Here is a 25,059-nt window from a genome sequence, read left to right as displayed (position 1 = left end):
GGGAGTTACTGGTGTAGAAGAGATGAGTGATTTAGAAGGCAAAGAGGTTTCGCATAGAGCTTCAAGATCTGGCCTACTTAGCAAAGGAACAGGGTTCACAGGTTCATTTAGAGAGGCACAGAAGTAAGGAGATGTAGAAACAGCCATCTTCCGTTCATTTAGCTGTGCAGATACTGTGAGAAATTGGAGGGGAAAAAAAGAAAAAAAAAGAAGAGAAAAAGAAGCAAAGGGAATTTTAGAATATGAGATGGAAGAAAACAAGTGATCCGCCCAAACAACTTGATCAACTGGCAAAGGAAAAAGCTTAGTCTGAGTTACGTGTATATATACTGTACAGAATGGTCAAAAAGTCCCAGACTACTATACTGAAAATGCTTATATTTTGCATTTTTTCCCATTACAAACAATATTATCAACATAACAATTTGAGTGAAAAGTTTCACTGAAAACTTAAGATTTTTGTTTTTGCCCCCATTTAGCATTAATAACAGCACTTAAGCTGGCACAGACTCAACAGGTTTGTGGAAAACCTAGTGTTCCATGTTATCCCAGTATGATTTGAGAAAGTTCCAAACATCCATCTTGTGTGCTTCAATGGAGAGCAGTTAACATGGTCAATTGTCACAAATTTGCTTACATTTGATTAGTGACCTAGAATAGTGAAGAATCTTAAATAGTTCCTTTTCATTTTACATCATAATGTTTCTTTGTTTTACATTTTTCAAAATACTAAACCTGTCTGTTTATTTCCAGGTTTAAATTAGATTTCCAGTGTGGTCTCAGACTTTTGTACCCTGTTGTATATATGACTAAAAGGAAGTCATTTCTGCTTTTTGGGTTTCACTGAATCAAGTAAATCTGAAGCACATAATGTCCTAAACACCAGACTATGACTTTACAAAATGCAGCAGTAGCTTCTACTGCTTTTTCTACTGTTTATGCATGGAGGATGGTTTCTTAATACCTGGCACTGTGCCAGCAGAAAGACACTTAAGGGTGTCAGAGAGCGAAATAGAAGAAGTTTTGGGTTCGAGGAGGGGGACAGGAGTTGGGGACACAGGGCGAGCACAAGGGACAATCTTGGGCTTAAAAACATTGGTGCGAGGTGCTCCAAAAGAGTCTGAGACAGATATAGAAGGGACAGAAAGAGGACACACAATGTGAAAGAAGAAGTTTAGTCAAAGACGCATGAAAAGTGAGAACAAGAGGGATGGTGGCTAAAATGAATCTGACTTCCCCAAATGCCATTTCCTTTAGAATCTCAAAGTTTATTTAGAAACAAATATGGCTATTCCATTTAAAAAAAAAAATACGTAAAACGTTTCAGATAATCTCCTGAGTTTACATACCTTTTTTCTCATAAGTATTCCCCTTGCAGAATTAAAAAAGAGCAATGAACTCTTAAAAATAAGTTCATAAAAATGGTTTTCTTTTATTTAGAACTGCCTTGAAGAATCTCCACAACAGATATATAAGCACATTCCACAAGACAAAATGATAACTTAATTTACACAATAAAAATAACTTTATTTACACAAATTAGTCATTAATGTTCGAGGAGGCAACAGACAGTATTAAGAAAAAAGTGTACTGTATGTCAACTTTTGAACAGGAGAATTTGTGTAAATTATGTTAAACTGTAAATACTAATAGTTATCTAAAATAAAATAAAAAAATAGTTGACTCAACTAAAGCTTTATTTTTTACTATTCTTACTAGTTGTAATTAAGTTACCATTACTCTCTAAACCCTAAAGTTGTCATTAATAAAAACAATCAAGTGGTCCTAATTAAACAGTACTTTAAATGTCACATTTTGAAATCCTAATTCAAATATATACGTTCTTTAAACTTTGGTTTGAGTACTACTAACTCAAAATTATTAAGTACCTGTGATGAGGAGGAGGGTGGGGCCGGGCTGTGACTATGCATGCCCGGCCCCCAATCGGGCTAATCAGCCGAGGAGAGAGATAAAAGCAGTGGAATGTGGCAGTTCGAGAGAGAGAGAGCCACATGCAGCTGCCATGTGTGCGTTTATGTTTTTGTGTCTTTTTGTTTAAGTTTTCATTAAACTATTATTTCGATTTTTCAGCCAGTTCCCACCTCCTCCTTTCCCATGAAGCTAGTAACCATGTTACATTGGTGCCAAAGCCCGGGAAGGAGGAGGGATGCACTGTCGTGGAGTCCTCGCCACTACCAGCCAACCTAAAGGAGCAGCCGCGGCCATCCAGGGGGACGGAGGAGTCGATGCCAGCCACCTGAACGCGGAGGAACAGCCGCCATCCGCGATGGGAGGAGGGGCTCGCTGCTGGCCACCTGGAGCGGTGGAGCTGCTGCCAGGGGCGGAGGGGCTCCCTACCAGCCGCCAAAACGCGGAGGGGCGTTCCATCTGACGGGTCGGAGGACTTGCTCCGGTCCGCCCGGGGAGGAGTGGCTGTCATCTGCCAGAGGTTAGGGAGTGGCTGAGGGCCGGGCGACAGCGTATCTGGGCGCCGGCGAACCAGGTTATTCCTCTCTCTCTTGCTGTCACTCCGCTTTGCCCTTTCCCTCACCTCTTTTTTTTTTTTTTTCTCGTCCCCCTCCCCAGCCCTAGAAAGGTGGGGAAAAGCCCCTGCTGGCAGCCGGGGCCAGAGGGGCAGCACCCCCCACCCTGGAAAGGGGGGGGGGGTGGTGTACGTCATGCCGGGGGTTTCCCGGCCTGAGGCAAAGGAGGGAGGAGTGTGACGAGGAGGAGGGCAGGGCCGGGCCGTGACTAAGCATGCCCAGCCCCCAATCGGGCTAATCAGCCGAGGAGAGGGATAAGTGTAGCAGAATGCGGCAGTTCAAGAGAGAGAGAGCCACACGCGGCTGCAGTGTGTACGTTTATGTTTTGTGTCTTTTTGTTTTCATTAAACATTATTTTGACGGTTCAGCCGGTTCCTGCCTCCTCCTTTCCCATTTTAACTTTGTTACAGTACCAAATTGCGGCTGTGTGGGATACCAATAAGCCCTTGTTCTTGAATAAATTATGTATGTTGGGTCAAGACAAGTGAACATATGGAGAAATATAATAGTTGTTATTAGAAAATTAATATAGTTTTAATTTTGATGACTATTGTTGTTTTTTTGTTGTAGCTGGTTGATAGTTGTAATTTGTGTGAAGTCACCATGAGGGGGTCATTCTTCTCTACTCAATTGTACAAAAGTGCAAATTTATGAGCACTAAGAAGTACTGAGGATAATCCAATGTGACATATGTGTAACCTAGAATCCAGTCATAACATGCTATAACTCAATTTAAATAATTAAATAAAAACAAGGATGCTTTAACCACAGATGAGTTAAGTTTACTTGTAACTAGTTAACTGTACTTAAACTGTTCAGTTTACTTGAGCCAAATAAGTATGTTTACACAGAAAAAGCATGCAACATCCAATTGCCTTAAAAGAAATGAAGGTCAGCTATTTAGATTTTACACTGTATTATTTTAATTTGTTTTTGATTTGATAGGTTAATACTGTATCTGTTGTGTCAAATAGCTACATCAGAGTAGATCTAAATAAAAATCTGTAATTTTGTAAAAGCTTACTGTTGTCTAAAAAAAGACATCTTGCAGATTGAGAAAGGGTTTTGTAAACTTATGAGAAGAACTGCGCATACGATGAAATGCAACACTCTTAAGCTTTTACTCTAAGAACCAAGAGCACAAGGTCCATACCTTTCAGGACCACGGTGGGAGGAGAGGAAGGGTGAGAGATAAAGGGAGCAGAGGGAGAAGAAAGAGAAGCCAGAGGGAGTTTGAGCAGAGGATAGTCAGAGGTCACAGAACCCTCTAATGGGGCCTCGGAACCTGACAGTCTTCTTGGAAAAGACACAGGAGCTGAACACAATCAGACATGAAAGACAAAGAAAAAATAGATAAAGAAACAGATATAAAAGAGCAAACTATTGAGGAAATACAGTGCATACATAGACACATATTAATTTAGAGTGTGATTATATCAGAAAAGCAATAACAGTTTACAAATAATTCTGACAACTGTATAATTTAATTTTAAGGAACTGTCTTAAGGACTATCCTTCTATTCTGATCATAAGCATACATTTTGTTGCCAAACACTACAGACATTGATCCTCCACTTGAACGTGACTTAGAACTTAAAGGGGTGTTTACACATTCAGCAACTTGCAGCGATGAGTTGACCAGAAGTCATTCAGAAGTCACTGGTGAGCTGCCAAATGAATACACTGTGCTCAACAGCGATGGTTTTACATTTCATATGATGTCAATCACGTACATCACTGTTTCAATTATTGGTCGTTTGTTGCCAAGTCCCGCCCATTTGAGAGGTTGACAAATATTATAGAGAAGCCTGGCTTTCAGGTAGGACAAAAATAAATTTATTGAAAGCCCAATGTCCAATAGGCAATAAGATGCATTTCCAATGCAATAGCGTTAATAAAGCTCTCACAGATGCACAGCATCCGGACGGAACACAAAATGAAGTATTTAGAGCCTCTAGTCCAATGAACATCGATCTTTACTTCACCAAATCTAATTGTACAGGTATCTTCAATAGACTCCCATTGAAGCCCAGCTTCAATAGCGCTCTATGGGACATCTTTAATGGAGATGTTCTTGTAGAAAAAGCAAACTGCACTGAATAAACAGTGAAATAAATTCTTGAAATGCAAGAAGAGTGATATGTCATTTAAATGTATTATATGTACATATATTAAACTCGTCATTGCTGCATTTCTTAGGAAATTTTTGGGAAGTTGTTCTTCCCGTCTTGAAGCAATCATGTAATCCACTGCCTGATACAGTTTGAGTAGGAATGCCAACTAGCAATCAACGATAAAGTTTTAATCGCTGTTTGTGTGAACGCCATTTATTTCCATCTGTGGTACCTGAGCCAATGGAGGGCTGGAAGATTTTGGGCAATGCCGGAGGGAGCAAAGCATTGACATTATGTTCTGTGTGGGAGTCAGATGGGGCCTGTGGCTGAGCAGGGGGTGGTGGTGGTGGACGGGGTGGTCTTGAGCAGACGGGTGAGGGCACAGTGTAAGGGGTTGGGCTGGGTGGAGTGGGCAAAGGTGGACGTGATGGCAGGTCAGGGTTATGGACAGTGCCAGATACTGGACGAGAGAGGACATCACCAGAAGGCCTCTCCTTACCACAGACTGAGGAGACTTAGGATAAGGGATGGAGAGAGAAAGTTAGAAAAAAGAGTGAAGGAGAAAGCAGAATGGAGGGAAAGAGAAAAGGTGAAAGATGAAAGGTGGATGTAAGAGAGAAGGTAAGGAATGTAAAATGAATTATGGTGGTGCAATATCATAAAAGAGACATTCAATTATAACAAAAAGAAATGTTATGAAATTAAAGATGATAAGATAGTCAAAGTAATGAAGAACAAAGGATGACTGTAATAATCATATGCAACAAGACCAAATCAGAGAAAATGCATATCCATTAATTATTTTGGAAAAATGGGAAGATTATCAGTGAATAATTTGGTTGGGTTTGAAAAGATATTAAGGGTGACTAAAATATGACCTATTTCTTTTAAATGGCAAAAATTCATTGGATAGGGGTTTTAAATGAACTTATTTAATTTTTTATAAGTTCAGTTTAAACGGCAAAAGAGGTCAAACTGTTCAGCGAAATGATGTAACTAAAAGGGAAAGAAAAAAGAGACAGAATAAGCAAAGAGCTTATGTAAATACCTATTGCTGAAGGACTCTTTAAAGATGCAGGTCTTTTTTCTAGGGAACGTGTTGCTCGAAGAGGAGGGTGGGATGCTGACATTGACACAAAGAGAAAAGGAGAAGTTCCAGCATGTGAGGAAATAACAATTATGTAATGAAGGGTTACTATGGTAAAATAAATATATACATGCATTAGCAGTGATTCATGCAAGATCTGTGTTAGAGGGTGAAGAATAAAGGATGTAACACAAAGTTACACAAAGTGCAAAATGTTTGTGTGTGCTTACACAGGGTTTTTTTTTTTTTTTTGCATGTGGTTTTTATGTTTAGATATATAAACATAAATATATATATATATATATATATATATATATATATATATATATATATATATATATATATATAGTGCATTCAGAAAGTACTCGGACCCCTTCATTTTTTCACATTTTGTTATGTTGCAGCCTTATGCAAAATGCTTTAAATAATTTTTGTTTCACATCAATCTACACTCCATACCCCATAAGCAAAAAGCAGATTTGTGATAACTTTGCACATTTATTAAAAATAAAACACTGAAACATCACATTGACAGTATTCAGACCCTTAACTCAGTACTTAGTTGAAGCACCTTTGGCACCAATTACAGCCTCAAGTCTTTTTGGGTATGATGCAACAAGCTTTGCACACCTGGATTTGGGAATTTTCTGCCATTCTTTTCTGCAGATCGTCTCAAGCTTTGTCAGGTTGGATGGGGACTGTCAGTGGACAGCCATTTTAAGGTCTCTCCAGAGATGTTTGATTGGATTTATGTCTGGGCTCTGGCTGGGCCACTCAAGGACATTCACAGAGTTGTCACTAAGCCACTCTTGTGTTGTCTTGGCTGTGTGCTTAGGGTCATTGTCCTGTTGGAAGGTAAACCTTCGGCCCAATCTAAGGTCCTGAGCGCTCTGGACCAGGTTTTCATTAAGGATATCTCTGTACTTTGCTGCATTCAGCTTTCCTTCAACCCTGAACAGTCCCTCAGTCCCTGCCGCTGAAAAACACCCCCACAGCATGATGCTACCACCACCATGCTTCACCGTTGGGATGGTATTGTGCAGGTGATGAGCGGTGCCTGGATTCCTCCAGACATGATGCTTGAAATTGAGGCCAAACAGATCAATCTTCATATCATCAGACCAGAGAGTCTTGTTTCTCACACTCTGAGAGTCCTGTAGGTGCTTATTTATGTGTCTTGCACTGAGGAGAGGCTTCCGTTTGGCCACTCTGCCATAAAGCCCAGATCGGTGGAGTGTTGCAATGATGGTTGTCCTTCTGCAAGTTTCTCTCATCTCCACACATGATCTCTGGAGCTCAACAAGAGTGACCATCGGGTTCTTGGTCACCTCTCTTACCAAGGCCCTTCTCCTCCGATTGCTCAGTTTGGCCAGGCCAGCTCTAGGAAGAGTCCTGGTTGTTCCAAACGTCTTCCATTTAAGAATTATGGAGACGACTGTGCTCTTGGGAACCTTCAATGCAGCCAAATTTTTTAGCCTTCCCCAGATCTGTGCCTCAACACAATCCTGTCTCTGAGCTCTGCAGGCAGTTCCTTTGACCTCATGGCTTAGTTTTTGCTCTGATATGCATTTTCAGCTGTGATACCTTATATAGACAGCTGTGTGCCTTTCCAAATCATGTCCAATCAATTGAATTTGCCACAGGTGGACTCCAATCAAAGTGTAGAACCATCTCAAAGATGATCCAGAGAAATCAGATGCACCTGAGCTAAATTTCAAGTGTCATAGCAAAGGGTCTGAAATGTCAGTGTGATATTTCTGTTTTTACTTTGTCATTATGGGGTATGGAGTGTAGATTGATGTGAGAAAAAAAAGGAAAGCAATTTAGCATAAGGATGCAACATAACGAAATGTGAAAAAAATGAAGGTGACTGAATACTTTCTGAATGCACTGTATATATATATATATATATATATATATATATATATATATATATATATATATATATATATATATATATCAACCACCTGCCTAATATTGTGTAGGTCCCCCTCATGCCGCCAAAACAGCACCAACCCACATCTCAGAATAGTATTCTGAGAAGCTATTCTTCTCACCACAATTGTACAGAGCGTTTATCTGAGTTACCGTAGACTTTGTCAGTTCGAACCAGTCTGACCATTCTCTGTTGACCTCTCTCATCAACAAGGCATTTCCATCCACAGAATTGCCACTCACTGGATGTTTTTTGTTTTTGGCACTGTGGAGGCAAGGGCATGGTTGAGCGTTCATCTGGAAAGAGAGTAAGCGGTAAGGGTTCTCACCTTAAATTAATTGTTTCTGTGTTCACAGTGAGAGACGGGGGGAATAGAAGGGGCCAGACCTCAGAGTGTGTGGAAAGAGTGAGACAGACACCGAAGCTGTTTGTGTGTTGGCCGCTGACAGCTGTTTGAAGCTTCACTGTCACGCTTGACCCAGACACGTTTGGTTTTTGTTTATTAATAAAAGTGACATCCCTGAGTTTGAATCGCCATCTCCCGCTTCCTCATTCCATTGAACTCGTTACACTGGTGCCGAAACCTGGGAGAAGAGGAAGAAGGAATACCCTGCCATGGAGTCATCACCGCTGGAGGAAGGATTCAGGTCCCTTGCCAGCATCAATTAGGCCCAACACCAGGCCCTCGTGGACCTACGCATGGAACAGCAGCACTGTTTTGAGGCACTCCTTCAGGCCCAGGAGGATGACCGCCGGGTGCTGCGGAGCTTAGTACCCCAGGAGGTGGGGACCGCCGCCCGTTCCCCAACGGCAGCGAACCCTCACTTGCTGCTCATGAAGATGGGGCCTCAAGATGATCCGGAGCCCAACCTCTAGCTCTTTGAGCACACGGACAAAGCCCTGTGATGGCCACAGGAGCAATGAGTGGTACTTCTTCTGCCTCTGCTGACCGGGGAATCCCAGATCACGATGCAACAACTTCCGGTCGCCGACCTCCTGGACTACGTGATGTTGAAGAAGTCCATCTTGCAACAGGTCAGCCACAGACCAGAAGAACACTGCCAGCGCTTCCGCTCCTGAGCGAGGTCGGCTGCCCATTTGCCTTTGCTCAGCAGCTCTCTCTCCTGTCGGCGATGGGTGCTGGCTAAGGAGGACAGTGACACCGATGACGCCATCATCAGCTTGGTGGTGCTTGAGCAGTTCGACGTCACTGGACGAAGCGGTTCAGCTGGTGGAAGACCATCCGGCGGCGTATCCGGGGGCCGGCGTGCCCCATGCCCTTTCCCTCCTGTTGTCTCATCCCCAGCTCAACCCTCCCCCTTCCTTCCACCCTGTTCCGTTCCCCCGGAAATGGGGGAACATTCCCCCGAAAGCGGCTCCTCGGTCTTGGGGGTTCCCTGCACCAACAAACCCCGTCTCTCCCCTCTCTTCATCTCAGGTGAGCGAACCCGCTGCCAGAGGTGTGGGCGGGAAACTTTGGCCGGTCTGCTGGAGTTGCGGGGGGCTGGGTCAAGTCCGAGATCAGTGCCCAGTAATGGAGGTGTCATCCTCCCCCGCCCTTAGGGAAAGAGAGACGAGATGAAACCCTGAAGCCCATGTTTGACCAAGTGATAGTGATTGATGTTCAACGTCTTCAGTCAGGCATCACACTCACATATCCATATTTTGCAATTATAAAAGATTGGTTGTATAGAGTGACACAGGACGCTCTGATAATACAACCCAGTTGTTGGTGCCAAAGAGCCGTCAGGAATGTTATTCCAAGCGGCTCATCATAATCCGATTGCAGGTCACTTGGGACAGGGGAAAACACTAAACCATCTCATGGCCCATTTCTATTGGCCGGGCATTCACAGGGATGTTTGTTCCTAAAGCGCCATTGCGCCCCCTCCCGTTGATTGAGATCCCCTTTGAACGAATTGGCATGGACCTCAGCGGGCCACTGGAACAGACAGCAGGTGGGCATCGCTTTGTGTTAGTCCTGGTGGATTACGTGATATCCGGAAGCACTCTTCAGAATAATCTCCTGAGTGAGGATTCCAAAAGAAATCCTCACTGATCATATAACTGGACATAACGTTTATGTCACCTACACTATGCAAGCTGTACGAATGACTGGGGGTTAAATTGACTCTGACAAGCATGTACCATCCACATATGGATGGCTTGGTCGAAAGATTTAATCGAACCTTAAAAAATATGATTCGTAAGTTTGTGCACAAAGATGCTCGGAATAGAGGTTTTTTTGCAGTGTGAGAGGTCCCGCAAGCCTCCACGGGTTTTCCCCGTTCAAATTGTTATATGGGCGTAAGCCCCGTGGCATGCTAGACGTCATGAAGGAAAATTGGGAGGGACCTCCATGGAGTAAAAATGAAATTCAATATGCTCTTAACCTGTGAGCAAAACTCCACACACTGTGGCAACTATTACAAGTCTTTTACCACCTCAACCTCCTAAAACCATGGAGAGAGGCGGTCCCCGTATCCTTGGTGACAGTAGTTCCAGAGAGGGAGAAGCTCGGACTGGAGGTGAATTGAAAAGCCAATCAGTTCACACCGGTCCGTTGTGGAGACCACCTCACAACGTACGGAAGTAGCCAGGTTGCAAAAGGATGTTTCTGACATGTTCTTGCCTCTCCCCGGCTGCACTAATCTCATAGAACACCACATCAAGACAAACCCCAGGGTAGTGGTACGTAGTCATCCTTACTGCCTACCCGAACACAAGAAACAGGTAGTACGGGAAGAATTAAAGCCCATGCTCAATATGGGGTTAACAGAAGAATCCCACAGTGATTGGGCCAGCCTGGTGGTTCTGGTACCTAAGAGCAATGGCTTTGTCCGGTTCTGTGTGGATTATAGGAAAGTCAACGCGGTGTCGAAATTTTATGCACATCCAATGCCTCGTATTGGTGAATTACTCGATCGGTTGGGCGCGGCTCGCTTATATTCGACATTGGATTTGACAAAAGGGATATTGGCAGATCCCTTAATTCCGATATCCTGTGAAAAAAGACCTTCTCCACACCATTTGGTTCACACCGATTTGTGACCCTTCCATTCGGTTTGATTGGGCCCCTGGCTACATTTCAGCATCTTATGGACAGGGTCCTCAAACTGCATGCTGCGTATGTCGCTGCCTTTCTGGATGACATCATTATTTACAGTATTGATCGGCAGCAGTACACGCAGCATCTGGGGGCCATTCTGAGGTCGCTGCGATGAGCGGGGCTCACGGCAAATCCGAAGAAGTGCGCAATTGTGCGGGTGGGGTAATGGTATCTTGGGGTTCCACTTGGGTCATGGTCAGGTGCGGCCCCAAATTGACAAAACCACAGCGATTGCGACCTGCCCAAGACCTAAGACCAAAAAGGAGGTGAGACAGTTCCTGGGGCTGGCTGGCTATTATCGAAGGTTTATGCCTAATTATTCGGATGTCACCAGCCTGCTGACTGATCTCACTAGAAAGGGAGCTCCAGACCTGGTCCAGTGGACAGAGCCGTGCCAACAAGCATTCACGCAGGTAAAAGCCGCACTTTGTGGCGGGCTGCGCCTGCATTCCCCTGACTTCTCTCTCCCTTTTGTTTTGCAGACGGATGCATCGGACAGGGGGCTTGGTGCTGTACTGTCCCAGGTGGTGGAGGAGAAGGAGCGCCCGGTGCTATACATAAGTCGGAAGCTCTCTATGAGAGAGACTAAGTACAGCACCATAGAGAAGAAATGCTTGGCCATCAAGTGGGCGGTCCTCACTCTCCGCTACTATTTGTTGGGATGAGCATTCACCCTCTGTTCGGACCATGCCCCATGGGCTCCACCGCATAAAGGATGCCAACGCCCGGATCACCCGTTGGTATCTGGAACTCCAGCCTTTTAAGTTCGAGGTGGTCCACAGGCCGGGGGCTGTCGCGGACTTCCTCTCCAGAAAGGGTGGAGGGGTGGGGGGGGGCATGATTATATGCACTGCAGCCACACGATTGGCTGATTAGATAATCACATGGATGACTGTTGGTGCCAGATGGGCTGGTTTGAGTATTTCTGTAACTGCTGATCTCCTGGGATATTCACACACAACAGTCTCTAGAATTTACTCAGAATGGTGCCGAAAACATCCAGTTCTACTGATGGAAATGCCTTGTTGATGAGGGAGGTCATCAGAGAATGGCCAGACTGGTTCAAACTGACAAAGTCTACGGTAACTCAGATAACCGTTCTGTACAACTGTGGTGAGAAGTATAGCATCTTAGAATGCTATTCTGAGATGCAGGTTGGCGCTGTTTTGGCGGCACGAGGGGGACCTACTCAATATTAGGCAGGTGGTTTTAATGTTGTGGCTGATCTGTGTATATTTACAATACCTGGAACTGCAGCACTAAGGTTTGGCCCGGTACTGGATCTCTTATCTTCTTCTTCATCACTCTCATTAAAGTCGTCCAGGTTCCCAATATCTGTTGGCTTTACACTCATCAGACTGGCAAGACTCTGCATGTCCTCATCCCTACAGAGTAAACACACCACTGGTCAGGAAACAAAAACAGTTGTAGTCAATACTGGGTCATCCCAGAACTCAAATATTACCATTTTAAAAATTAGAATGGTCTTTAATGATTGAGATAACTAGAAAACCTTTATTACCTCTATACTGATGTTACTGATTTTATCTCTTGCAATACTTCATCCTAAAGCAGCATTCTCTACAACAAAGCTCAAAGGTCCAGTGTGCTTACAAGCCTCCTCTCATATAACAGCACAACTTTAGAGGCACATACTGTGGTTTGAGAGCTCATTGCATTGTTTTGGAAAATTCTGCTCTGCTTCTTGAGTTGCACATGTCAGGGAAGAAACCCATCCCAATGTTCAACAGCAAACCCCTTGCCTGGGCAGGCACCCACTTCCCTTACTGGGGTCAAACCTGCTCTAAATATTTCTAACAGTAATCAAGGAACAAGCAGCCTTATATGAAATCCAATTTTTACATAATATGCATCCAGTTTCAGTGCAATCACAAAATAAAGCTTGCTGTGGGCATATTCTCATTTTGAACCATTTTATTAAACACCTCATGCTAACATAGAACAGTGTTAGAACTTCCTAACCAAGCTCTCTACAAGGAAGAATACAACAGCTGTGGAAAAAGGAAGGGCATAGACAACTCACGTGGCTTTCCCCTCCTTGAGGAATACACAGGATAAGGAGAGCTTCAAAGTGGCCTCCACCACCTTCACTGACAGGGGTTTCATCTTGAGCGTCAGGTCCATCTGTGAGTGTGTGGCACTGGCAAACTTCTTCATGTTCAAATCCACAGATGCCAACACTTTCCGACTGCCTTTTGCTGTCTCCTGTAGAAAATCAGAGTACAGTTTAATATAGATTAAGGAAAGAATCCATGCAGACAATAAACTCCAACATGATCACACAAGAAATCGGCATCAGGCATTTGTGCATAAATTCAAACACGGTTTCTGTTCCCATGGAAACCAGGAATAATTGCTTTCTCATAAATAATGGAGAGTGATTCGGAGGTTGTATTTTCCATCTAAAATTACATTTTTACTCCATTGAGAGTTAGGTTTAAGGTTGGGTTTGGGTTAAGATGTCGGGTTATTAAATGTGCATTTCTGTTGACTGTATTACATCATTTACAACTAAAACTACAACTCGTGCTGAGTGACTCCAGCCAGGTCTCCTAAGCAACTAAATTGGCCCGGTTGCTAGGGTGGGTAGAGTCACAAGGGGTAACATCCTCATGGTCACGATTAGTGGTTCTCGCTCTCAGTGGATCATGGAAAGTAGCATGGGCCTCCATGTGCTGGGAGTCTCCGCAGTGTCATGCACAATGAGCAATGTGATAAAATGCGTGGTTTGACTGTCTCAGATGCGGAGGCAACTGAGACTTGTCCTCCGCCACCCGGATTGAGGTGAGTCACCATGAGGACCTACTAAGTAGTGGGAATTGGGCATTCCAAATTGGGGAGAAAAGGGGATAAAAACAAAACAAAAACTACAACTTGCTGTTGGCACCACCCTGTGGACATTTAACCCAGAAACTGGTCACCAACCCTTCCAGCTTCAGCTATTGGGGGCAGTGGTTCGAATTTGTGTGTTTTCTAGATTTAAATAATCTTCAGAGATTAAGGAGACACTCACATTCTCAATGACAAATGTCCAGTCTTTGTCTTCAAATTCATCAGCATGTGGATCCTGTAAAGCAAAAGCTTTTAGCAAAATGATTGACATTTAAAGAACATCTTAGCATGAAGTGCCTCTGCTCATGTGCCAGTATCATTGATAAATTGTGTATTTGATGAGCTGTTTATACAGTATATTGTGTTACTAATAAGCATTAAACTCAATAGGTGTCCTACCCTGTAGAGTGTGACAGTAATGTCCACATTCTCAGGTACTGGCCACACTACCATTCCCCTGTAGGGATTCTTGATGCCTGGCTGCCATGCATGAAGCTGACAAGAAAATAAAGGACATCATCAGTCATAATAATACATTTTACAGCGATTGTAACCACTGTAAGTTAAAACAATATGTTGCACATTAAATTTAAAGTTAAAAGCTTGGGAAGCAATAATCTCTTGAAAGGCTGGATTCCTGGACATATCCTTTGCTTTCATAAATATTTTTAAATCCAGGCCTAAATTTAACCTAGGCCAGTCTATAAACATAGTATTTATGTGAATTTCAGCATTTATTGACAATTAAGGCTGGTTTATCTTTGTACCTTGGAGCAAATGCGTCTGTTCCTCCTGGTCCACACCACTCTTAGTTTGTCTGGTTGCCTGCAAAATAATAAAAGACAGCTGAGAAGCTGTTTAAAAGTTGAATTTGGTTCTTTTATTACTATTGGATCATTGATAAAGACCTCTACATTTTAGTCTGTGCTTGTGAGGATAAGGCCTAGTGTGTGGGATCCCCCTTAAGACGTTCAGTGGTTTATCCCAAAAGCACATTTTAAGCACTAAATGTGCTTCCCATTTGTACAGTGTGGCGCGACTTTTACGTTTACGCATCGTAAACCAGTTTTGACTGGATCGTACGGAGCACTAAACAGTGCAGCGCAGACAACAAAACCTGAATTAAACTGAGAATTTTCTACTTTGAAGTACCATGGAGAATGTCAAACATCAAATAAGGCCAGACAGACCTGACATTCTAAATAACACTGATGATGAAATGACGAGAAAACATAATATGTGCCATTAATATAGTAACATCAACTGTAGTAACTGGTATGATTTGATCAAAATGTTATAGATTCATATTAAATCTATAAATGAGAAAGGAGAAGTCTACTTAGTTTTATTATAGCAAAAGGCAGTTTCAGTTATAGATTTTACATGTTAAGGCTACTGTTTTTTCCTTAATAAAATATTATTGTATATTTAAAAAAAACCCATAGTAACACTGACCTACTTAATAATAAGCCATCCATGATCAAACCTGTGGTAATTCTTAAAAATTAAAAAAGTTAAATAAAGGCCTTCTGTAACGTGTGCTGGCTGCTGGCAATGATGATGACGAAGACGATGACGTGAAGATAAAGAACCCAAGTGCACTTTATTTACAAACGTGATAACCAATAACTCTAACTACAAATGTGAAACATAAAACATAAACATGAACGTGACTAAGACTTGACTATAAACATGGCTTGACTATAAACATGACTTGACTGTGCACATACACATTCACATTCAATACTTGACTAAACTTTTCAAAATAAAAGACATGAATCAACAAAATACACATGACACCTTTAAGGCCTGGACCTCTATGAATTATGGGCCAAGCTATCAGTTTTTCACCTGTATAAAATCTATTTTATTCTAATGCTCTTGCAGGGAAAAAATCTGGTTTTGTTTGCCTTCATTTAATTTCATTTACCTACATTAATTCATGACCACCTCTACAGCGAAAAACATCAACACCTTCTTCACATCATCACACCCTTGGCCCCGCCCACTGGTGCTTCAGTTCATAAACTGAGAGAGAAGGTCAAATAGGCCTAGTGTGATCTAACTATTCCTGAACACCAAAGGGGACCCATCTAGACTATTTTCAATTATTTTTGTATTTAAACATGAACAGAAAGACGTCTTTGACCGCTTGATACATATCTCGGTGTCAAGTTACAACTCCGAAAAGGAGAAGCAGTTCTCTGTCATTTAGCTGCTGCTTCTTGCTGTTTTGAGCACAAACGTGTCATGGACTCGCTTTTTCTCCCATCTGCGCTATTTTTCTAATTGTTGGTGTATGAAAACATGCACTGGATGGATGTCTTTGACCATTTAGATGTGTTTCCGGTGATCTGCATTTCAGTGCAGGATGATACTTGAAACTGGATGTATGTGCATAGTTTACACTGTGCTTTGGACTATGTACAGTATGTGTGTCATGTGGATGTGTCTTTCGCATCTTTCAGTGTGGATTGCTTGTGAACCAGTTATTAAAGGATGGGGCAATTAAAAACACTTTGACCCGATGCAGAACAGTAAGTAAATAGTTCCATTCATGAATATTTCAAATGTCACGACTGTTTGATAGTTTATGGTGTTGACACCCTGTCTATTTTGTGTAAATCCTGAAATTTCGTTTTATAATGTTGTGGAGCTTTTTCATTCTCTTCAGACTGAGTTTCATATATGGCTGAATTTGAGGGGCTGCACGCAGTTAGCCAGTAATAACAGTGGGCGTTTACATTGCAGGGCTCCAGACTGTGACTAAAATGGTCGCAAATGCGACCAAAAATAATTGATTGCAGTCAGGTTGTGTGTGTTCATATGCGGTTTTGTCAGATATCATCTTGTGAGTTACTGAATACATCTTTAGAGCGCGCACCACCAATGTGTTTCGATCCACTTTTCACCTGTTCTGTTGTGATGAGCTCGCAGACCAACAAGCCCAGCACGAGAGAGTCGTGAACAAATTACTCTTTTGAACTGGGTCTTTTTCATGAATCACCTGAAAAGAACTGAGGGTGTGAACTCTGGAGCTCAGGTTAGCAGTTTGAATCAGAGTCACTTTCTCAGCGAATCATCCGTCAGTGTGTTCACAACTGGGAGCGAAGACATTTCAAAATAGGAGTCCCATGTGTATTCTTTATAATTAAAAGTTCCACACCACTTTATATATATATATTTACACTACCGGTCAAAAGTTTTGAAACACTTGACTGAAATGTTTCTCATGATCTTAAAAATCTTTTGATCTGAAGGTGTATGCTTAAATGTTTGAAATTAGTTTTGTAGACAAAAATATAATTGTGCCAACATATTAATTTATTTCATTATAAAACTAAAATGTAATTAAAAAAAAAAGTTTCTGAAATTGATAACTTTGACCAAATAATAAAGAAAAGCAGCCACTAAGTGCCCAACATAGATGGGAACTCCTTCAATACTGTTTAAAAAGCATCCCAGTGTGATACATCAAGAAGCTGGTTGAGAAAATGTCAAGAGTACATTTCTGCAAATTCTAGGCAAAGGGGGACTACTCTGAAGATGCTAAAATATAACATAGTTTTGATTTATTTTGGATTTTGTTTAGTCACAACATAATTCCCATAGTTCCATTTATGTTATTCCATAGTTTTAATGACTTTACTATTATTCTAAAATGTGAAAAAAAAAGAATATTTATAATAAAGAATGAGTAAGTGTTTCAAAACTTTTGACCAGTAGTGTGTGTATATATATATATATATATATATATATATATATATATATATATATATATATATATATATATATATATATTTTTCCATGAGCACTTAACCAGTCATTAAAAAAAATAATAATAATATTTCCTGTTGCACTTATTCTGTTTTGAATACTATTCTGATGCTAGTGAAACTTTGTAATATGACACTTTTCATACCACTGTCTCCTTAAGATGATTCGCTTATGTTTTCCTCTTTTGATAAAAGCGTCTGCCAAATGAATAAATGTAAATATATAATGAGATCCAGCTTTTGACACTTAGGACAACTGAGGGACTCATACACAACTATTACACAAGGTGCAAACATTCACTGATGCTCAAGAAGGCAACACACTACTATATTCATACTATGCTTTAAGTAAATATCTGCTTATGTAGATTCTGAAGGGCAGTACTATATATATATATATATATAATTTTTTTTTATTTTATTTTTTTATCTCTTATACAGTACTGTGCAAAAGTTTTAGGCACTTAAGATGTTTAACAAAAACATTTGTTTTAAGATGGTTTTTTATATCTTCAGCTTTAGTGTGTCAATAGGAAAAATACATTTTAGACTCCCAAACATTACTTTTGCAAATAGAAAAGATTAGAATAGAAGAACAGGGCGCTCTGCAAGAGATGGCATTGCCCCCACAGAGCCCCCCACTGAACATCGTGTCAGTCTGGGATTTCATGAAGAGACAGAAGCAATTGAGACAGCCTAAATAAATAGAAGAACTGTGGTGAATTCTCCAAGAAGTTTGGAACATCCTATCTGCCAACAACCAAGAAAAACTGTGTCCAGGTGTAAGTAGGAGAATTGGTGCTGTTTTAAATGCAAAGGTGGTCACACCGAATATTGATTTAGCTCTTTTTCTGTTTACTGGACTTTGTAGGACATTAAGTGATAAATGAAAACTATTTATGTCATTATTTTTGAAGACATCCTCACTATGCAACTTTTTTCACAAGTGCCTAAAACTTTTGCACAGTACTGTATTTGTATAAATTATGAAAGGGGTGTGAACATTGATGAGACAAAAGGGGAACGCAAACTTCCCCTTCAGCTATATATACTGTTTATTAAACCTCCGATTAATGGGTTATCAGCTGGCTTCTTTTTCTTCTGCTTTCTATTTTGTTTCTGAACAACAATCTAAATCAAGCAATTATATGATTTGGCGACTAAAAACAGCCATTTGGCTCCTTAATATTTCATTTAAGGAGCCAATGGCTCCTAAGTCATTTTGTAGTCTGGAGCTACGAATTTGCGACCATTTTAGTCACAGTCTGGAGCCCTGCAATGTAAACGCCCACTGTTATTATTGGCTAACAGCGTGCAGCCCCTCAAATTCAGCCATATTTGAAACTCAGTCTGAAGAGAATGAAAAAGCTCCACAACATTATAAAACTAAATTTCAGGGTTTACACAAAATGAGGTCACAACAGGTCAATTTTAAGATGCCAGCAAAAAAAAAAAAAAAAAAAAAAAATGCAAATCAATTAGTGTGGAGCTTTAAAAACAAATCAATGGAAATAATCTTTATCAGTACATATGCATTTGCACTGAACATTTTCACATCTGCTTTGGCACACGTTTCCTTAATAAACTTGACCTTTGGTAGTGGATTGTTCAGATATGACCCTATTGTATACCTCTGAGCAGTTCAACCACTGACACGGATGCTGCATTAAGAATTGGAGGAAACTCTGCAGGGTCACATGACTGAGCAGACTTTGGCTCACAACACTTGGGGTGTTGGCCTCTGATCTTTAAACCACTAAGTCTCATAGTGTTTACAAACAGCTGCTCACGTATAATAATGGCATCTTATATTTTTGGGATATGAGAGTTGCCATGAAGCATAAAGAAACCTTAAAGGAATAGTTCACACAAACAAAATCATAAAAAGGTCATAATTTACTCAGCCTCATGTTGTTACAAATCGGTATGATTTGCTTTCTTTTGTGAAACACAAAATAAGTAGGGCTGTCGATTTAATGCATTTATTCAGTGCGATTATTTATATAAAAAATAGTGCGTTAAAACATACACAATTAACCATGCCCCCAGACCATAATAATGAAAATTCCTACCATCGGAGCAATTCAAGCCTGAAGTAACACCATCATGTATTTGTGAGTCCCAATCATCAGGAGGCAGTATGTGCAACTCCAGCTGTACACACAACAAAGCACACTTACCGACAGTAGCACATGATGAGGATGTGCTCTTGTGTTCAAACACAGCTGGACGGAGTGCAACTCTTAATGCAACTCAACACAACCAAAGTGAGACGCTCCAAAAGCATCTGTCTGACGCATGTGTACATAGGCGGCGCTTCATTTGAAAAGCCCTTTTAATACGTCAAACTCGGATAGATTGACGAATTCAATTGTAAAATTGGACCATAAACCAATGATTGGCTTCTGTTCAATGATATGAAAATAAACAATATATTGCCTTCTAAAGCCACTTTTTGTAATACATAATTAATGCTTTACTCGTCTAACACAATAATGTAATGCCTTTAAATGATCTAAATTATTATATAGATTATATTTATAATTATTTAAATATAATTATTTATAATTATCTAATCATTATATATTGAATTGTTGTATTTTTGGGGTGGAGCCTTTCTCTGTAAATATCGATATTTGCAATTAATTGCAAATAATCAGCATATCATGTTATTAAAAATACATTATTTTGCCAAATGTCTATAAGCTGCTCTTTTACATACAATGAAAGAGAAGTTTGTCCATGGCTTTCAAGTAAGATTTTCAAGGAAAGATTTTTAAAGAATAACTTTAATTTTGGTCTTTTTCTCATGCAAAACTTCAGACTTACAATATAGCTCATAAATCATATGGAAGAGGTAGACCAATATATCGGTTTTACCGATTAATCAGTGCCCCAAAACGTGCCCCAAGCACATACATAATTTCTCCAACTTTTTGTGAATAATAACAAAAAACCTCATCTGGTGATGTATAAAATCCTTAATCTGGTAAATACAGTATAGGCAAAAAAAATTTCATTTGGTAAATACTTAAATGTAGAGCATTGTAATGGAGCCAAATCTCTGTCATTTTAAAATAAGAGTCCCGAAATAAGTGTGTATTCCAGGCTTGTTTATACACTGAAACCCCTAATAAATTCATTGCACACATCTGATTGAGTAAACTCATTCCCTCAATTCCACTGAGTAATGGGGTCTCCCAAAACTTTATATTTAAGTTCAATTAACTTGGTTTTCAAGTATAGTGAACTTAACTATTTAAGTTGAGTTAACTACTTGCAAGTAGACTTAACTCAGATTTGAAATTAAATATTGTTGTTTCTGTTGTACATTTTAATTGAATTGATTCAATTTTAGATCAAACAACAGCACAGCTCAAATAAAGATGATAACTGATTCTAGGTCAGTTATTAAATAATTCTTTACAGAAATGCATATATGCACTTCAGCTGCACATGCACAAAGAGAACTGAGATAGTGTGACCAGGGTCCAACTTGACCAAAGAGACACGGATCACCCTAATGCAACAAAGCATAAATAATACAACAAAACAGCTAAAACATCTATGAATTCTTAATAACAATTATTTAAATTCCCCAATCTGTTCCCTCTGACCAAAGAAACATAATTCAAGCAGCAAGGAATTGTGGGTATTCCCCATAGCCTCAATTTTGTACTCAATAGTTTGAGTTATTAACACTTCAATCTTAAGTCTATGGATTTTTAAGAAAAATAAGTTCAATGAACTTAAATATTTGAGTTATGAGTCCAAAACTTGACATTTCAAGTAATACTTAATTAAGACAACTTGATTTTTTAAAGTAATGACAACTTCAGGGTTTACAGTGATAGTTAGAAGTCCCACGTTATGCAACATATCTTCATTTTTTCTAGTTATTATTGGGATTTTGGTTGCACAATAAACTACATTTGGAATTGTGTTCATTTTGGCCTCTTGTCTGTGCCTCTCATGGTAAGGAAAGACTAAGAATATTTTTTTAACATTCAATGAATCGATTTTAAAACTATCAGCTGATTAATCGGTTATCTGCCTATTCCACCACCTTAGTTATCGATATCGGCCAAAACCACAATCAGTCAACCTCTAATATGGACTACTATACTGATGCTTTTATGGTGCTTTTTGTAGCTTGACAGCCCCTGGTCACCATCCACTTTTATTGCATGCAAAAGAGCAGCTTTAACATTCTGCCTAACATCTCCTTTTGTGTTCCACAGGTTTACTATTCCTTTAAACATGGAAAAAAAAATTTTTTTTTAATGAAAATGACTGGTGAAAGTACCCAAGATCAAGACATAAATTTCCATTTTCATACACAGTTGTTCACATTACTGTTTGTAGAGGTAAGCAACTAATATCTGTGTCAGTAGCAGCATGAAATGCTACACAAAGAGAAGCAAGACCCAGCTCTCAGGTTACACCTAGTAATAGCAACAGGGCAACAGTCTAAAGGGATAAATTAGGAGGAGGAGACAGGGAGATGGGTAGACCGATGGGGATAGATGTAAAAATAGATTGGCAAGCTGGCTGGGAAAATTAGTGCTTTTCCTGTAATTTTCTTTCTGTAATTCTTTCTTTTCATTAAGTCCTCCTTTCATGTCACGCCAGGGCCGTAGCAATGAATTCTGGGCCCCATGACTGTATATTGGTCTGTGCCCCTTTCATATTAAAAAATACAATTTACAATTTGTTGTGGGCCCCCCTGTGCCTGTGGGCCCCTAGAATCGTTACCACCTTTCACCCCAATAGCTACAGCCCTGCACAGCGCTCCAGCTGACATCTGCAAATATTACCCCATCAGAAAACACTTCACTGTGTCATCTTTCAGCTGTCTAATATCTCTTGCTCACACCCTCTGCAGCTGTGGCATAGTATCTAACAGACTTTGGCCCACTAGCAGTATAAGATGAACTTTACAATGAATCATAACTATACTGTTAGTCACCCCTTGAGTTGCAGACAAGATCAGATTTGTTTACAGCGGTATACATGCACTAAGGAGTTTTGTAGTTTATTTCCTCATTTAAAAAATACTTTGTCTACTCTACTTCTTTATGGGAGCTGCTCAGTATTTAAATGCACATGTTTAGGACAGCAAAAGGAAGTGCACAGCAGAGCTCTGGAAAAGACACAAAAAGTACTTTACTGTTGCAACAGAGCAAAATCTAGGACATTGACATCAGCTGAAAGCTCATTAAGTGATAACCACAATTGCGTCACACATACCGTTCAGGTTTACTATTAACATTAAGTAGCATTACCTTTATATATATATATATATATATATATATATATATATATATATATATATATATATAAAGTATATAATGCTGTATATAAATTAAACAGCATTAAAAGGTTATGTATCTTCAAAACTCTATTCCTGAGACATTTTCTCCTGAAATGCTGAGATAACAATCACCTAGAGGACCAGCAAAAATCCCTATGATTCAGGCCTTATATCGTGGAGATAAATCTCAGATAGTGCTTAACAGTACCAGGCAGAAATTATGCTGAATGATTCAGTTTCTCCAAGATGCAGATGACAAGCCATTGCATAATGGAGGATTGCTTCATATGCCAGGCCATGACTTGTTCAGGCAAAATTGCCAATAGTCAATATCGCCAAAATTCCTTAGAAAACAAAAACACACAGTGTCTTTTCTTTTCCTACTTTAATGTTTACTTATTTACATCTGATTGGCCAGTACATGTTAATTGGGATCTTTTCAAGATCATCAGCTTATTCAAATCCAATCAGACTGAATTATGCTAGTGATCGTGCTCATTTTGTTCATAGAACGGACATAAAATATGTGTCACTAATGAATCTGAGGACAGGAGTGATCCTTGAAACACTCACTGTAAGTGTCAACAGCTGTGTCCTGATCAAAACACAAAGATTCTACAGAGACAGCATAAATAATCCAATCATTATTTATCTCACTGTCTCTTATACTATAAATTAAATCAAGTAAAATCCACCTTGTAATAAAATAAAAGCTCTTAAATTATCGTGTATGGTTATAACATATTACTAAATGATGATAATGAAAGTAAATTCAGCACATAAAGAGAAGACACAAATATTAAAAACACTGACATAATATATGTGTGTGTGTGTCTGTATATATATATATATATATATATATATATATATATATATATATATATATATATATATATATATATAGTATTATTTTTTTTAAGGTGTATTGTATTTACTTTATTGTGCTCATGAGCATGATGGATGTTCATAATAATTTCATTGTTGACAGCGCGAGAGGCGGACGCGGAAGTGAAGGTGTGCGCGTGTGAACGTTTTACACTGCATTTCAAATATATTTAAAGTATCGAACGTCACATTAACTGTTCTATTCCCGAATATACATACAAAAACCGCGCTAAAATAAAACAAGACACACTGTATCCGCATGTTCATGTTCCAGTCAGAAAAAGAACCGCCCTTCAGTGGCAATGCGTATTTAGGACTCAAGCGATATAACGGAAAAGATATCATAACTTACCATTTCTTGGTACATTCCAGAACGAGTTCTTGATACGAAGCCACGAACTGAAATCTAGTGGCCTTTTTGCCAACTCTTTGTAATCTTTTCCACACAGAAGTCATTCTTCAACAGAAAATGCAGTGTCCGCGAATGAAGTCGGACGCATGGAAATAATCTTTTTACAGTTCCACCACTGAACAAAAAGTCAAAAACTACTCAGACAGATGGCTGTCAAGTGGTTTGTGAGGTGAAATGTTTCTTTTGAGAAGTACCCCTCACGCGCCTTCAGTACCACCGAACTGTCGCCAACGAGTAAAGACCATTTACGAAAACTACTGCATCACGTTACACACTAGACTAGAGGAACACAATCTCTATGTATCGCAATTAGTTGCCTTGATGTAAAAAATAATAAAAACAAATAACATTCTTGAGCGACTTCATCGCTTTTATGTGGTGGAGATTTAAATGAGATAAAAATGCTTCCAAAAAGCAGCTGAACTTATGATCATGAGAGATGAAGTGTCTATTCCTCTCGTTTGCTCTTGCAGTTTGATCCTTCTGTAGGTAGGAAGGGTTATACAAACACGCCTATGATGCAGCAGTATGCAAAACCTCCCTGATTGTATTCAGTACTGTACTAAATGTACAGATGACATGGGGTTAAGAGAACAGCAGGGTTTACTTCCAGTCAGCAAGGAGTCAGAGGATGCACTGTATGATTTGTTGTACTAGTGATCATATTTTAAACCACACTGTCACCTGATAATTACAGCTATAATTCAGAATATATAAACTTTTAAGCAAAAATAAACATACTGATATGGAGCAGCTATGTGGGGTTATCCAGTCCTTGATCATGATGGATATTTTTAGTTGGACATTGGCAAGGGGATTTTTCAAGTTACAGAGGATCTATTTTAGATCCTTGGGAACGAGGAATAAATGGACAGAAGCAGCTGGAGGGATGGACGGAGTGGTTCTGGTTGTGTGGGATATGGAGAGGGTAGTACTCTCTTAGTACTTTGTATCAGTAATTATGTTGGCTTGACAAAGTTTGTTTAGGGTTTTTTCAAAATTCCTAAACCGAGACCAAAATTTCCAACAC

At 39.9% G+C, this 25,059-nt stretch overlaps 1 protein-coding gene across 10 annotated transcripts in view; it reads right to left on the bottom strand.

Annotated features, from left to right (window-relative positions):
- The window catches only part of LOC127433722 (EH domain-binding protein 1-like protein 1), a 46,395-nt gene extending 21,864 nt beyond the window's left edge, over nucleotides 1-24,531 (bottom strand). For 4 of the 10 annotated variants that reach the window (XM_051685869.1, XM_051685870.1, XM_051685871.1 and 1 more), the window contains exons 1-7: nucleotides 23,970-24,531; nucleotides 14,410-14,467; nucleotides 14,042-14,137; nucleotides 13,824-13,877; nucleotides 12,834-13,015; nucleotides 12,035-12,174; nucleotides 5,706-5,780 (exon numbers count right to left, since the gene is read on the bottom strand). In XM_051685869.1, coding sequence (XP_051541829.1) covers nucleotides 5,706-5,780; nucleotides 12,035-12,174; nucleotides 12,834-13,015; nucleotides 13,824-13,877; nucleotides 14,042-14,137; nucleotides 14,410-14,467; nucleotides 23,970-24,073 — 709 coding nt within the window. In that variant the 5' untranslated portion in view covers nucleotides 24,074-24,531. The remainder of the gene's footprint in view (nucleotides 1-5,705; nucleotides 5,781-12,034; nucleotides 12,175-12,833; nucleotides 13,016-13,823; nucleotides 13,878-14,041; nucleotides 14,138-14,409; nucleotides 14,468-23,969) is intronic. The other 6 variants (XM_051685874.1, XM_051685876.1, XM_051685875.1 and 3 more) reach the window with 3 other exon arrangements.
- Nucleotides 24,532-25,059: the final 528 nt, after the last annotated feature.

Source organism: Myxocyprinus asiaticus, chromosome 43, assembly GCF_019703515.2.
Source record: "Myxocyprinus asiaticus isolate MX2 ecotype Aquarium Trade chromosome 43, UBuf_Myxa_2, whole genome shotgun sequence".
Taxonomy (NCBI): domain Eukaryota; kingdom Metazoa; phylum Chordata; class Actinopteri; order Cypriniformes; family Catostomidae; genus Myxocyprinus; species Myxocyprinus asiaticus.
This window is presented reverse-complemented; position numbering and strand designations above follow the sequence as displayed.